Source organism: Equus caballus, chromosome 1, assembly GCF_041296265.1.
Source record: "Equus caballus isolate H_3958 breed thoroughbred chromosome 1, TB-T2T, whole genome shotgun sequence".
Lineage (NCBI taxonomy): Eukaryota > Metazoa > Chordata > Mammalia > Perissodactyla > Equidae > Equus > Equus caballus.
Window position 1 is genome coordinate 6,161,757 of NC_091684.1, and position 13,493 is coordinate 6,175,249.

Consider the following 13,493-nt stretch of genomic DNA (forward strand, 5'->3'; position numbering starts at 1 on the left):
TTGGAACCTTTTCCTGGAACGCTCAGCTGAGTTCGTTTCAGGCCCTGCTGCATGGCCTGGCCAGGGCCCCCGCTCTGTGTCAAGGGGGTGCCGTGCCTCCACTCAAGCGCAGGGGAGGACTGAATGAGATGCGGATTCAGGAGGGCCTGAGTCATGCCTGACGCCACTCTCTGGTTCCGGGAAGTCCTCCCTCTCCCGCCTCTAAGCCCTTGTCCCACCCTGCCCGCCTGACACACACAGCACCGTCTGGGTCAGTCGTTGCTGCAGGTGGATGTTCTCTTCCCAACACTGGACAGACAGAGCCCCCAGGAGCTGTTAGCCGGGGCCCAGAGGGTGCCCTGCCCTTGACCTCTGGTTTACAGCCATGGGTGGTTAATGAATTCTCAGCCACTGAGCCGAAGGGCACTGCCCTGACCCCACCCTGCCTCGAGGGTTGAATTCCTGTGGTCTGCCTTACACGGGATGATCTGGATGACTCTGGCCTTCTTCATGTTTGCGGGCAAGTTGCCTGTCCTCATGTTCTCCTTCATGATCCGGACGTTCGTCAGCTTCTGCAGCCAAGAAGGACGCAACCACGCAGTTAAAACGCTGCCCCTCCTGAGCAATGGCTCAGCCTTCTAACAGTACTGCTGTCAGGGCACCTGCTACGAGGAAACGTCTGTCTCCATCGCCAGACATTTCCTGAACTGTGGGAAATAGAAATGTATGCACGGCACATTTCCTGCATGGGCTGCTGCAGAGCTTGGAAAGCCACTGATAGCTCTTCCCTGCGCAGCCCCAGGCTGGGACAGCTCCCCTGCTTTCTCTGGGGTCGGTCCCTCAAGAGGGGAGCAACCGAAAGCAGCTTCCTTTCAACGGCCGCCCGTCTCCCGTTAGAGCCAGTGGACGCTTACCCTGAACTCCTCCTCCAGCCCGATCTTGTCAAAGTGGGTGGCGGTGCTGTGCAGCGTCTGCAGGTGCTTTTCCAGAGAGGACACGTCCAGCTCGGTGTCCCCGTAGAGGTAGTACTCCAGTAAGGCTTGGTAAATGAACGTGTACTGCATCTGCAGGGGACCCAGAGGAGGCAAGGAAAGGCGGTTTGGGGACAGAAGTCAGATGAATGGCCATCCAGAATGACCATTTATGGCCCTCAGTAAGCATAACCTTCCAGTTGGCATTACTGAGGATGCTCCCCCCTGCAAGCACCCTCTGGGGGAGAGTCCCGGGGTGGCAGAGGCGTCTGGGTTTGCTTTGCGAAGCTCAGACCAGCGCAAGCGGCTGGGCCAGGGGAAGGCGTTACTCACATCCGTTTGAACCATCTGAGGGCGCTGATTGCGGATTCTTGATACAAACTCGAAGACGTCCACCTTCTGCTCGGTGTGCATCATGTCCATCATGGCATCGATGACTATGAAGGTGCCTGTCCGGCCCACGCCCGCGCTTCGGGGAAAGACAAAGATGCCCTGTCGTGAGTCACATCCCCCACAAAGTAAATGACGGGGCCTGACAACATGCGGACACATCACCTAATGCAAACTTTCCTTGGTTAATAAAGGACAAATCTATAGTGAGGCCACCAGAGGGCACTGCGGTCTTAAAAAAATGATCTCAAGTGGCTCCTCTAATAACCGTAGAAACTCTTAACAGGCACTGCAAAAAGAGCTGTTCTAAGAAGCTTTGAGTGAGACTGTATGGATCGTTTTTCCTCTATTAGCAAATATTGTCTTCTTGTTATCACATAGGTAATGGTTTTTTAAAAAATGTCACACTTACTGTAGCTTTTCCAGATTCTTTCTAAGAAAGGAGGCCCGGCAGCCAGGTGTGCTGGCCCTTGCCCCAAGGTCATGCGGAACTGGAGGCACCAGCTGCTCTCTCTGCAGTCCCAGACCTCACCCCTGAGCTGGCTGAAGCAGCTGGCCCTTAGGTCTCCACTGCGAGGTCTCCTCCCTCGGGAAGCGGCCTCGACGACACTCTGGATTTGGGTTTCCTTCCTCCCAGTGCAGCCCCACGGGGCTTCCAGGACACTGCAGCCCCGCCTGCTGCTCAACTGGGTCTCCACCAGCCAGTGCGGGCCCTTCACATTTGTCTCCCCCACACCAGGACCCAGCGGCACACAGATGGGCTCAGCAAACATTCGCTGAACGTATTAACCCCTCACGGCCCAAACTCATAGGCACAGCATCTAAAAGACACAGTTGGGGAAGCACGGAGGGCAGTCCGGTCCGGTTGGCTGAACTGAGCTTCCTCCTTCCAGCCCCTGAAGCATGAACCTTTAATTTTTTCTTTGAGGAAGATTGGTCCTGAGCTAACATCTCTGTCCATCTTCCTCTACTTTATATGTGGGACACCTGCCACAGCATGGCTTGATGAGCAGTGGGTAGGTCCACGCCTGGGATCCAAACCAGTGAACCCCAGGCCACCGAAGCAGAGTGCACGAACTTAACCACCATGCCACCAGCATGGGCCTCTTTTAAAAAAAGGAAGTGATCTTTTTAACAAAAAGGCTCACAACTTAATGAATGAAGTCCCCCCAGTTTCCCCTTTTGGGGGGGGAGGGTGGTACCGTTCTTCCCAGCGAGGCTCCAAGCGGTGTGAGGACAGACAGTGAAGACCGTTCCCCTGGGGTGGACTCCCCTGTCATCCCTCCCCTGGGGAGAGCTGGTGACACATGGGAGGCCCTTTGAGGAGTCTTGGTTCTTCACGCTATGACTTGGAGAAAATCCTCAGGGCAGAGCCAGGGAGGACGCCCACCCCACAGGCCTGTGAAGGCAGCTAGAACACAACCAGCTGGAAGGCTGTGGGAGCCCAGGAGCTGCTCAGGGACCCCTTTATCCTCCTGGCCCAAGGGCATGTGGGAGAGGGCCTGAGAGGCGGCCCTTGGTGGGGGGTCGGGGGGTGGGGAAGGGAGCCTGTTGGTTCCGCCATGAGAAGTCCAAGGCCAGGTGGCCTTTCCTGCTGGCTGCTGGGTGCTGGTACGGGGGCTCAGAGCTGCAGAGAGAAACCCCACCCTGCTGTTTTTACAGGGACGTCATGGTGTACACTGCAGGCTCTTTTTAAGTGATTGGGAATCAGAAGTGGAGGGCGAGTGTGGCAGCAGGGATGGAAATCACAAAGCCAAGGCTCCTAGGCCGTACTTGTCCTTGAGCTGTGGAGATCCTGTGAGGATGAACGTGGAGGGGTGAGGGGGTCAAGTCAGCCCCACCCCCAGTCTTCAGGGGCTCAGCCCACATGAACCTTCTCCCTAATCCTGGGTGGCTTTGGCTGGCCTGGACTCCTGGTGGGAATTCCTGTCACCACGTGACCCGCCATCAGGCAGTGCCCAGAACCATGCACCTGCCCACAGGGGGCCCGGGCGTCTCAAGGGGGCTCAGCTGGGTGGGGAATGCACACCCAGGAGAGAAGGGCTTTGGGAAGCCTGCGAGGGAGGGTACCACTCCTTCCATTTCCCATACATAAAAACCTGGTGGCAGACAGAAGATAAAAGAAGGAAGGAGAACCCAGGAGCTGCAGGAGCAGCTCTGAAGAAAAACATTACCACCGAGAGGCAGCTTTTGTGTTCAGTGGGAAAGGCTGAGCTTCATGGCCACGGAGGGAGCCAAGGATGAAAAAGGATGAATGGCCAGCGCACCTGCCGCGGGCACCTCTGGTAAGGAGGGGGTAGGCAGGAGGAGAGACAGTGGCCATTCACTAAGATTTCACATGCACCACAGATCTGGAGGGATCAGAACAGAGCTGAACCCGCTCCCTGCAGCCCCCTGACCCACACAGTGGCCGCCCCTTTGTCTCTGCCATCCAGAGCTGAGCCAGCTGCCCATGGCAGGGGCCTGAGGCAGGGACAGGCGGGGCTGTGAGGGACTTGCAAAGCCGACAGGAACTGAACACGCAGCTCCCCTGCCAGTAACTCCTCCCGCTGAGGGCAGTTCCGACTCTGCACCCTGATAACATGCTACCCAGGGACGTCTCCACCATCTCAGCTGCCGCAGGACCCGATCTTTGAGGGGTCTGACGGAAATCCCTGTGCATGGACTCAGGCCTGCCAGGCACTTCTGTGCAGGGTTGTGTCCGCCTCCCGCCTCTTGAGGGAGGCCCTGCTCACTGGGGTGGCACTTTGATTAGATACTGAGTTTCCAGCTGTACAGATGGGTTTGTTCTGAGCATCTTGGCACCGCCAGGGACAAAAGACACCTGCGCACAGTGACACAAGTGCTTTGAATCTGCCACACAGGTGTTCAGCAGAAGCAACTCGGACACGCTGGCTTTCATAAAGTCTGAGCAAGAACATGAGCTGCCAGCAAGACCTGTGGGCGGGGTGAAGCCCCAACCCCAGCCGGTTCCAATGCAGCTGCTGGGAGGAGTGTGCAGGCCCCGGAAGAGTCATCTTACAGACCTCACTCACTTCATGCGTAGTTACTCCAGCATCTCCCAGCTCCCAAGGGGCAGATCCAGGATCCCATCCCTGGCCAGGATGCCAGGGGCCTCCCCCGCTTTCACCCCCAAACCTCCCTGCCTCTGCAGCTAGAGACACAGCAGAAGCCACTGAGGAAAAGGGTCTGGGCTAGGGGTGGAGAAAGGTCCCAGCCAGCGTTTTTGGGTTCTAACCATGCATCTGCAGGAGGACAGGGAGTTCAGCAAGGGGACCCTCCTGGTCTCTGTGTCTTTGTCTTAAAAAACAAAACGTGCACAAGCCAGTCAACCAAGCTGAAGTCCAAGGCCTTTTCAGGTACACGATTTTCTGCAGAAGCCAAACTGGGCATTTAGACATGAGCCACAGAGGGGGTTAATGTGCCCTGTCTCTACGGCTCAGAGAGCCCGGAGCAAATAAATCTCAACGTGAAAACAACCCTCCGGTTGACACCAGGGCGTGCACAGGTAGGGGGAGACGTGTTCTGGTAAAAGTGATCGTTTTCAGAACCTGCTTTTCCACAACCTAAGGAATAATCACAGTGGTGGGGGCTTACGTGGGCGCAGTCCTTTCTATCATGGGAAGGCCCCCTAGATGCGAGCCCCAGGCCCTCCGAGGCTGTCCGTCCCATTACAGACCAGGAAACCGCAGCTGAGAGGTGACACTGCAGTGGCCAGGGGCAGCCTGGGCCGTGGACCCAGGCCTCCAGGGCTCCCTGCCCCGATGGCTCTGTGTGGGGCTGCTATTTGCTGTGCCAGGGGTGCGGCCCCCAGCCCCTCTTGAATAAAGACTTAGGGGCTCCCTGTAGAAGCATGGTGTCCATCTTTTCCCGGAGGTGACTTGGGAGGGTCCCCAGGGGCAGTGGAGGGGAGGACATGTGGACCCGTCTAGAGCCCCACCTCCACCATCCACCCGGTCTTCTCTCTCGTCTGCTTTGGCTATTAGGGTCTCCCTCAGCTGCCACTGAAGAAAGAGCTCTGCTCCCACAGAATGGGCTGGATGTCCCTCCAGCTCTCACCCTGTGGGTTCTCTGAGCTGCCACCTAGTAACTGTGGGCTTGTGTTCACAGTGGGCGGGGTGCCGTCACCTCACCCTGTCTGCCCCTCTGCCAACCCCGACATATTGGTCTACTGGTCATTTTCCCACCAGGGGCCAAGTCCTCCCTGGAGGGCCCTGCCCTGTGGCCCCAGCCCGGACATACCTGCAGTGCACCACCACGGGCCCAGCATGTGCTGGGTTGAGTGTCTTCACCTTTTTCAGGAACTTCAGCATCCCAATGGGGGTGAAAGGCACTCCGAAGTCGGGCCAGCTGGTGAAGTGCAGTTGGGAGACGAGCCTAGGGGCTTTGCAGCCGTCTGGGAGCTGCTGAGGGCATGCGGGGAGACGTGAGTGGGACGGCACGGCCCCACCGCCTCCTCCCCCCAACATCACATTCTGAGGATGCTTGCTTGGGGTCCCCCTCCACCATCTAGGTCATGGGCAGCTGTGAGTACTCTGGCAGGGAGGGGCCTGTGAGGGCAGGATGCCCTGAGCCAGACACAGCACCACAGCTGCCAGGAGGGTCAGCAGAGCAGGGCCCCCGGGCACTCGTCCCAGGATCAGGTGGGGCAGGTTCCGGGCAGCCAGACACATCCTTAAAGCCAGCCCCAGGGCTCATGGACCCCAGTGGTAAGCAGGGTGGCCACATCCCAGTTTGCCTTGATGGTCCCACTTTATGCCTGTGGTCCTACCTAATTACCAACAGCACATGCTTTCACTCCCAAAAGTGTCTTAATTTGGGGGAAAAAGATGATGTGGTTGGCCGACCTGTAAGAGACCCTCCCCTGACCCTCCCTCAAAGCTTCACTCAGCTTTCATCACCGAGAGCCCATGAGTTTGGTCCTCTGCCCCAGACCATGGAAGGTTATACGGTGTATTTGGAAGTGTGTGTGTGTGCACGTGCGTGGGCACGTGTCTGGGAAGGAGGCAAGAGGGGACACTAAGACTGATAACGCTCATCTTCACTTTTTCACTGTGGCTTCTAGGAACCTCAGACTCATATTTTGTGATCTAACCACGCTCATCATTCTACCTTTGATTCCTGATAACATGACTTTCTGTTTTTTCTAGGTTTTTTTTTTTTTTTATCTCTTAAATCTCTATTTCATCTGCCTTGTATACAGGCATCTTTATTGAAGACTGACAAATCCTTTTGGAGGGGGCAACTAGCAGGAAATAAGTGTGAAAAATGAGGAGCTTCCGATATAATTTCGAAACTGTTAAAAAAAACCCCACTTCACTAGTCCAGTGTGTGAAATGATAATGTGCTACTAAGTGGGGACCTCCCCACCCCTTACCCCTCCAACTGACTCGACTTCCTCCCCCAAGAATAGTCCCTGGGAGCCAGGAGCGTCCAGCACTGTCTGAAGACTCATGTGCCCCTGTGTCTGGTCCACCTCTGTAGGCCCACGTCCTCGGCCCACTAATGCCTGCTCCTGTGCCCGTCTGGCACGTCCTCCAGCCTCAGCTCCCACTCAGCGAGAGCCACTGCAATGCTGGAGGGCGAGCCTCTTCACGTTAGAAAATGCAGACGTGCGTTTACTCTCGACACTGCACTCTCGACGAAGTGCCATCCCAGAAAGTCAGGAACTTAAAATGCTTACTGATTGGATGCAGAACTTGCGGATGGTGTAGTCCACCAGAATCACGCAGTCCTCCACACACACCCGGATGTTGCCGTAGGTCCAGCAGCCCTGGTCCGGCCAGTACTGATAGCACTTCTCCTACAGGGAATAATTTAACAGATTCAATAGCTCTGTGGGTGCCTTTCATCGCCTCATCACCCCGTCCCCGCCACTGACAAGGCTTCACACTCACCAGGTTTGAGTTAAACAGTTCTCGGAAGTGGGACAGTATGTTTTCCATCTTACACATGGGGAAACTGAGGCCACACGGCTGGTTAAGGGCAGCCCTGAGACTGTAACCAGAACCCTCTCTGATTTCAACAGCAGTGATGGCTCATTTATTCATCCATTTACGAACCCCACGTATTTATTGAACCATCTTGCTGAGCCCGTTCCTTCCAGAGCCGGGAACCTGACTACAGTGGCCCTCGGGCTGGGGCAGGGCTCACACCAAGGCCCTGAGGACTGTGTGTTCCCCAAACACTGCCCATCGGATTCAGCTGCCTGGGTTTTTCTGCCCAGCTCACTAAGGACAAACTTATTTTGTATCACTCTAGTCCACTGATGAAGAGTAATGAACTTGGGTCAACTTAATGCTCTTCCTTTTCTCCAACAAGGATGAAGCTGATGCAGAGGATGGGCGCAGTGTTACCAAGAGGCTGATTTCTTTCCCTTCCCTCCCTTCAAACTACAAATGGCCCCTACACAAGCTCCCTGAGGGTGAGGACGGGGGCACCACTGCGCCTAACCCATAGTAGGTCCTCCCTGAGCACGGAGTACGTGAATGCACGAGGACCATTGACCGGGGAGGAGGCCTGCTCAACGTGCCTCAGAAGAGGCCCTGCGAGCCCACAGCCTTCCAGACATCCCACAGTTCATCCTGGAAGCTGCCACGAGTGGCAGAGCCACGGGGTTAGTCACAGGATCAACAACCTCATAAAACAAAAGGCAGCTGGGTGTTTATCAGAGCCCAGCACTCGTGTTATGACACCCACAGGACAACTTTCACAGGACAACTTCCCCTCCTACATCCTGGCTCTGGGTGTCTCTGAAGCACCCAGAGGAGAAGCAAACTCCTAAAGATCCTGGTTTGGGCCAGTCTTGGCCTCCTGGGGACCTTCAAGACCCTCCCAAGATTCCTGCCTTAAAAGACTCTCACTTGGGACCCGAGAGCTGTTTCTGAGGCCCCACAGGGCTTGGTGTTGTTGGCTGTGTTCACAGCCCTGGGCTTCTCGTCTGCACAGCAGACACCGTCCCCTCCCTCCATGTCAGATCATGAGATGCCGGAGCAGCTGCCTTTCACAACCTTGGGCAGGATGTTGAAGCCAAGGAGACCACAACAGAAGTAGAAGCAATCAAGAAAAAGGGAACTCTATTGAGAAATGATTTCATCTGAAATGGTGAAAATCCAGATACAGAAGCAGGCCAGCTCTGAGTCACAGAAATGGAAAAATCCAGTAGGAGGCTTCAGAGACTGATCAGAGAGAAAATGTCACGTAACGTGGCAACAGACTAACTGAAGAGGAAGATGGGGGCGTTCTGGGCCCGAGGCTGTGGCTTCTGCTCTGGTCTCATGTTTGTAAACAAGACCCCTGAGAGGCCAGTCCCAGTGGGCTGTCGGTGCCAGGGGACCCTCGGCCACCGGCGAGGCATCTGCCTCCCCTTTGGGGGCTAGGTCCTGCCACAGCCCCTCCTCCACGGCCCCTCCAGCAAAGGAAGGGTTAAGTGTTCCTGCTGGGAATCCCCTGCCCCCTCCTGTCACTCTTTCCAGTGAGAGAGGACAGCCAGGGCAGGATCACGCAGAGAAGCGAGGCCCTCCCCAGCCCTGTCCCAACTGCCTGGAAAACAAAACAAAAACCTCCCTCCCATCCCTCACCGGAAATGGTGGTTGGAGGTTTTTTCCTGTGCTTTTCAGCGTGGAACAAATTAGTGAAGGTGGCACCACTGGGGGACGAGGGCCCTTCATGACCTGCCCCGCCTGCGGTCCCGGCCTCCCACCTCGCACCCCAGCTGAGCTCCCCACAGCCTGTTACTTCCCCTGCCCTCAAAGGGCGGGGTGGGCCCTCCCCCAAGTTCTAGGCACGCGGCCTGGGCTTCCCCGGGGCAGGCCAGTATCCCACACCAGCGAGTGGCAGCGGGGTGCAGAGGCAGAGAGCAGCACCTCTGTTACCTAGCCTGGTGCCAGCACCGGCAGGCCCCAGGCAGGGACCAACAGGACAGACATCTCCTACCAGGCCCAGCCTTCTTCTTGGCCTGCTGGCCACCACTTTTGTTCTGGCCCTCACGCTAGAACACGAGAGAAGAGTCTCCCCACCTCTGGCGAGTCTACCTCCAGCTCGCAATTCTTCTTCCTTCTGGAGAGTGAGCTCACTTCCTAGGACACAGGGCCCTGCTTACTGCTGGAAAACCCTTCAAGGGTCCCCCACTTCCCAGCCCCCACAGCCCCCATGGGAGCCAGGTCCCCTCTCCACAAAGCACTTCTGGTCATTCTGCCCCCATGTTCTTTCTGGCTGCGTTTAGTAACATTCCTTCTGGTCTTTAAGAGGCAGCACCACCATCACCCTCTAAACAAGCACTCCCACCCCTGTCCTCTCCCAGGGGGCTGCCCTCCCCCACACCTCCAGAACTGCAGTCACACCGTGTCCCAGTTTATTCCATAGGCTCTGTGTCCCTTCAGCTAAAACGTGGATGACTGGAAGGCATGGAAATACCTCTGCATCTCCGCATGCCGAGCTGAGCCCCGTGCCAGGCACACACCAGGCCTTAGCCCGCTGGGCCCTCTGGCATGCCCCTCCTGGACCACCGCTGTCTCTGTTCCTCTCCGTTACTTTCTATGTTACCTCCTGATACAGTCTACATTTCTCTGCTTTGGGTTTGGCGCCTGCCCCTCACTGTGCACTAGAAACGGCAGGAGGTGGGGCTGGCCCGCTGGCTCACTGCGTGCACCCCCACCTGGGGCAGTGCCTGTCCGGGAGAGCAGATGCTCCTGAGTACTGGTCACAGTTAGAAAATGAAGCCGCTTAACTTTCTTCTTTATAGAGGTTTCAAGTTCTTATAATGTACAAGTATTGCTTTCTGAATTAGAAACAGCTAATTAACTGAATTGGGATGACCGTGCAACGGTCTTTCAAGACACCTTGTTTTTCAAATGCGTTTCTCTAGTCTGGACAACAAGCAGGAAATCATTTTTACTTACAGTCTGAGGCCCACCATGTTATAGGCCCAACATATACTAAATACAAAACCTAAATTCTGAAGTCCATGGTTCCCACCACAAAGGGGGCTGATGGGCTGGCCAGAGATGACCCTTGGCTGAAAAGAGGAAGCACTTGCATCACTTTTGTGTCACAGCCTGGAAGAGCGAGACATGCGCAACACAGGGAATTTATCTCACAATAAAAATGCTGTGAGCTACCGAGGGTTAGTTTCTCCTTCTGCAGTGACAAGAGGGAGAGAAACAGGAAAAGGAAGTGGTGAGCACGCCCCCAGCGAGCCGTGGCAGCTAGAAGCAAGGCCTCAGTGAGTCAGGCTGGGCTCACCTCTTTCCTTTCTTTCAGGTTTGTCAACATGACGATGGTCGCAGACTTCTGCTCCCAGATCATTCTCCAGAAGTCATTAACCGTTTCCTGTTTAGGGCCTGTAAGCAGAGGATGTTCCCAAAGTTAGACACAGGGAGTCACTGCGGGTCCCAGCCCCTGTCACCCCGGACTTCGGGCTGTGGGACGGCTGCTCCCCAACTTCTTGGAGGCATGAAAGGGCTGGTTGGCCTATTTCATGCCCCATAGAATTCCAGAATTGAGAGGGCTGGCGGGGACCAGCAGGTCGCCAGCCTCCTCATCCCATCCTGCCACAGTCCCGCTCCCCTGCTGCAGCTGGGAAATCCTCTGGAGATAAAGAACTGGACCCAGTCGGGCGATTATATTCACAGGCAATAAAGGGGTGTTTGGATGGGAGCCGGGTCTAAAGCTGTGTGTCAGAGTGGTCTCTGGTCACTCAGGGGCTTGGGAAAGCCTCAGAATATGACCCCGCTCCAGAACTGCTGAATCAGAATGGACATGTGTGTCTGTGCCTGTGTGTGTGACAGACAGGCACCGAGTGCAGGCTGACCGCCTCCCCCTCCACATCTAACCCCCTTCCCTCTGTAACGGTCTGTCTCTCAGCTGCCCTTGCAGATAGATAGTGATAGTTCCTTGCTGTCCAGTGAGATGTGGGCTAAGGTCCCTGGGGAGGGGATCTGAACAAAAGATAAAGTGTCCCTGGAAGAAATTCCTCTGCCCTTTGCTCTCCTTGCTGCCTGAATACAGACACAGTGCCTGGAGGTGCAGCAGCCATTTTGTGGCCCTGAGGATGACAGCAACATGCTAAGGAGGGTGGAACAGAAAGATAAAGAGGTCCCTCTCCCTTGAGCTGCTGCCCGAGCCCTGGGGTGCTTTCCTCTGGATGTCTGCTTACAAGAGAGAAAAAGATGCTTCTATTTGTGTCAGCTAATGTTTGTCAGGTTTTCTGACATTTACAGTTCATTCCTGATGTACTGGGTGCACGTGTATGTGCATCTCCCTATCACTCAGGGAATCTGCATTTTTAACAAGCTCCCAGGTGATTTTGATGTACACTGAATTTTAGGACTCATTGCTCTGGAGACTCTTGCCTAAGAGTGAGGAAGTCTGGGAAACCTAGTTTTAGGGCCACTGATGCCTGAGTGCCCCAGCACCAAGTCCTGGGGATGACAGCCTCTGGGTGATGGATGATACGCTGGATTGAAGGTACTCAAAAACACAAGGTGATTATATGCAAGGTTAAGGGCATGCTTTCATGTCTAGAGCATCCTCATGGTTATGGCCGCATCTGAAAAGCTACTCACTTCCCCTCCCCCCAAAATACCAACAACTTGGGAAGCACGTGGAGCTCAGCAGCTGAGAGAAATTCGGAGTTATCTAATGCAAGTGGCAACCCTCTGGAATGGCCGACTGTTGGACCACGGGGTGCCCTGAGTTTGAATCATGCCGGTGTGGAAATGGTTATGCGTCTGTTTCTCTGTCTACACATACACATGGTGTGCATGCAAGTCCAACATGTCTGTTACACCTACACTTGTAAACGACAGATGCCCCACACGCTCCTGTCTGTCTGCCATGACCACAGGAGGGGAAAGATACTCTCGGGGGTTCCAACTCTTCTGCTCTTTTGAAGCCGTGTTCGTAGGATGAGCTTCACCATCTCACACTACGCTGCTTCCCAAAGTCTAATGTGCAAAATGACCCGGGAATGCTCGCTAAACTGCTAATTCTGATACGGCACATCTGGGGTGGGGCCGGAGATTTGCTTTCCTCCCCAGCTCTAGGAGAGGTGCTGCCCCTGGTCAATGAGACAACCTCTCCCAAGGCTCTGTGAGATTCAGGACATCTTTGCATCCCATGGGCTGTGGGGAAGGCTGGATATACTGTGATGAGGCTAAGTGAATGTAGCAGGACACACACACAGAAAGCTGAAAGAAATCCGCTGCATCGCTGCTATCAGACAAGGAAACAGCCATTGCGTCATTCTACCAAAACTATGTTCTGAAAGTAACTTAATAAAAACCTTACCCTGAGCCGCTATGAATTTATTCTTCTCTTTGTAACCCTGGAAAAATAAAATCAGATTTATAATTTTTCAGAATTATCGTGGCTGAAAGGATTTTTTTTTTTTTGGTGTTTTTAGGAAAGTAATACCTCTTCATCATGGAGAACTTGGAAAACACAGAAAAAAGTCATACGAAAACTCACCAGTAATTTCAGAAATAACAAATGCTATTTTTGTATACTCCTCTCCAGTCTTTCTTCTGTGAATACCTTCTCAGACACACACACAAGCAGACACACGGACATTTATCTATTTTTAATTGGTAAATATGTACAAATTCTGTTATATCATATTTTTATGAGAATTTTGTAATTTATATTAAATGATCTTTTAAGGTTCAATTTAAAATGGATTCTTAACAATCCCTCGCATATGGTTTTACTACAACTTATTTAACTACTCCCTCCTGTTCTGTTCAGTCAGTAGTATAAACAATGCTGCAATGAACATCCTTGGTGCCTATCCCTGCTTTCTGAAAATGAGTGTCTGGAGACAGCTGCTAATTCAAAAGGCCTGGATGCGTTCATGCTCTCTGTGCTTGTAGTCAAACTGCCCAGGGAGGTTGTGACAATTTACATCCTGGTCCCAGAGAAGAAAGCGCCCACCAGTTATGTTTCACACTCAACCCCACAGTGGTCCAGGCACGCGCTCCACGTTGGGCAGCGGCCAGGCAGAGGGCAGACTTACATCTATGTATGAAGCATTAATGTAGTCTGAACAGGGGGTCCCATCCAGCTGGCTCAAAGTCACCCTGGAATGATCATCTGCAAAAACCAAACAAACCCATAACATTAGAGGAGGGAATCCCATCTTCTGGAGATTTCTCT

At 54.2% G+C, this 13,493-nt stretch overlaps 1 protein-coding gene across 19 annotated transcripts in view; it reads right to left on the minus strand.

Moving 5' to 3' along the window:
• The window catches only part of PTPRE (protein tyrosine phosphatase receptor type E), a 171,607-nt gene that overhangs the window by 12,998 nt on the left and 145,116 nt on the right, over positions 1-13,493 (minus strand). For 10 of the 19 annotated variants that reach the window (XM_023637050.2, XM_070251874.1, XM_070251828.1 and 7 more), the window contains 8 exons: positions 13,354-13,430; positions 12,630-12,666; positions 10,584-10,681; positions 7,024-7,143; positions 5,583-5,746; positions 1,284-1,419; positions 894-1,043; positions 458-551 (listed from right to left, as the gene is read on the minus strand). In XM_023637050.2, the coding sequence (XP_023492818.1) occupies positions 458-551; positions 894-1,043; positions 1,284-1,419; positions 5,583-5,746; positions 7,024-7,143; positions 10,584-10,681; positions 12,630-12,666; positions 13,354-13,430 (876 nt within the window). The remainder of the gene's footprint in view (positions 1-457; positions 552-893; positions 1,044-1,283; positions 1,420-5,582; positions 5,747-7,023; positions 7,144-10,583; positions 10,682-12,629; positions 12,667-13,353; positions 13,431-13,493) is intronic. The other 9 variants (XM_070251996.1, XM_070252063.1, XM_070252020.1 and 6 more) reach the window with 1 other exon arrangement.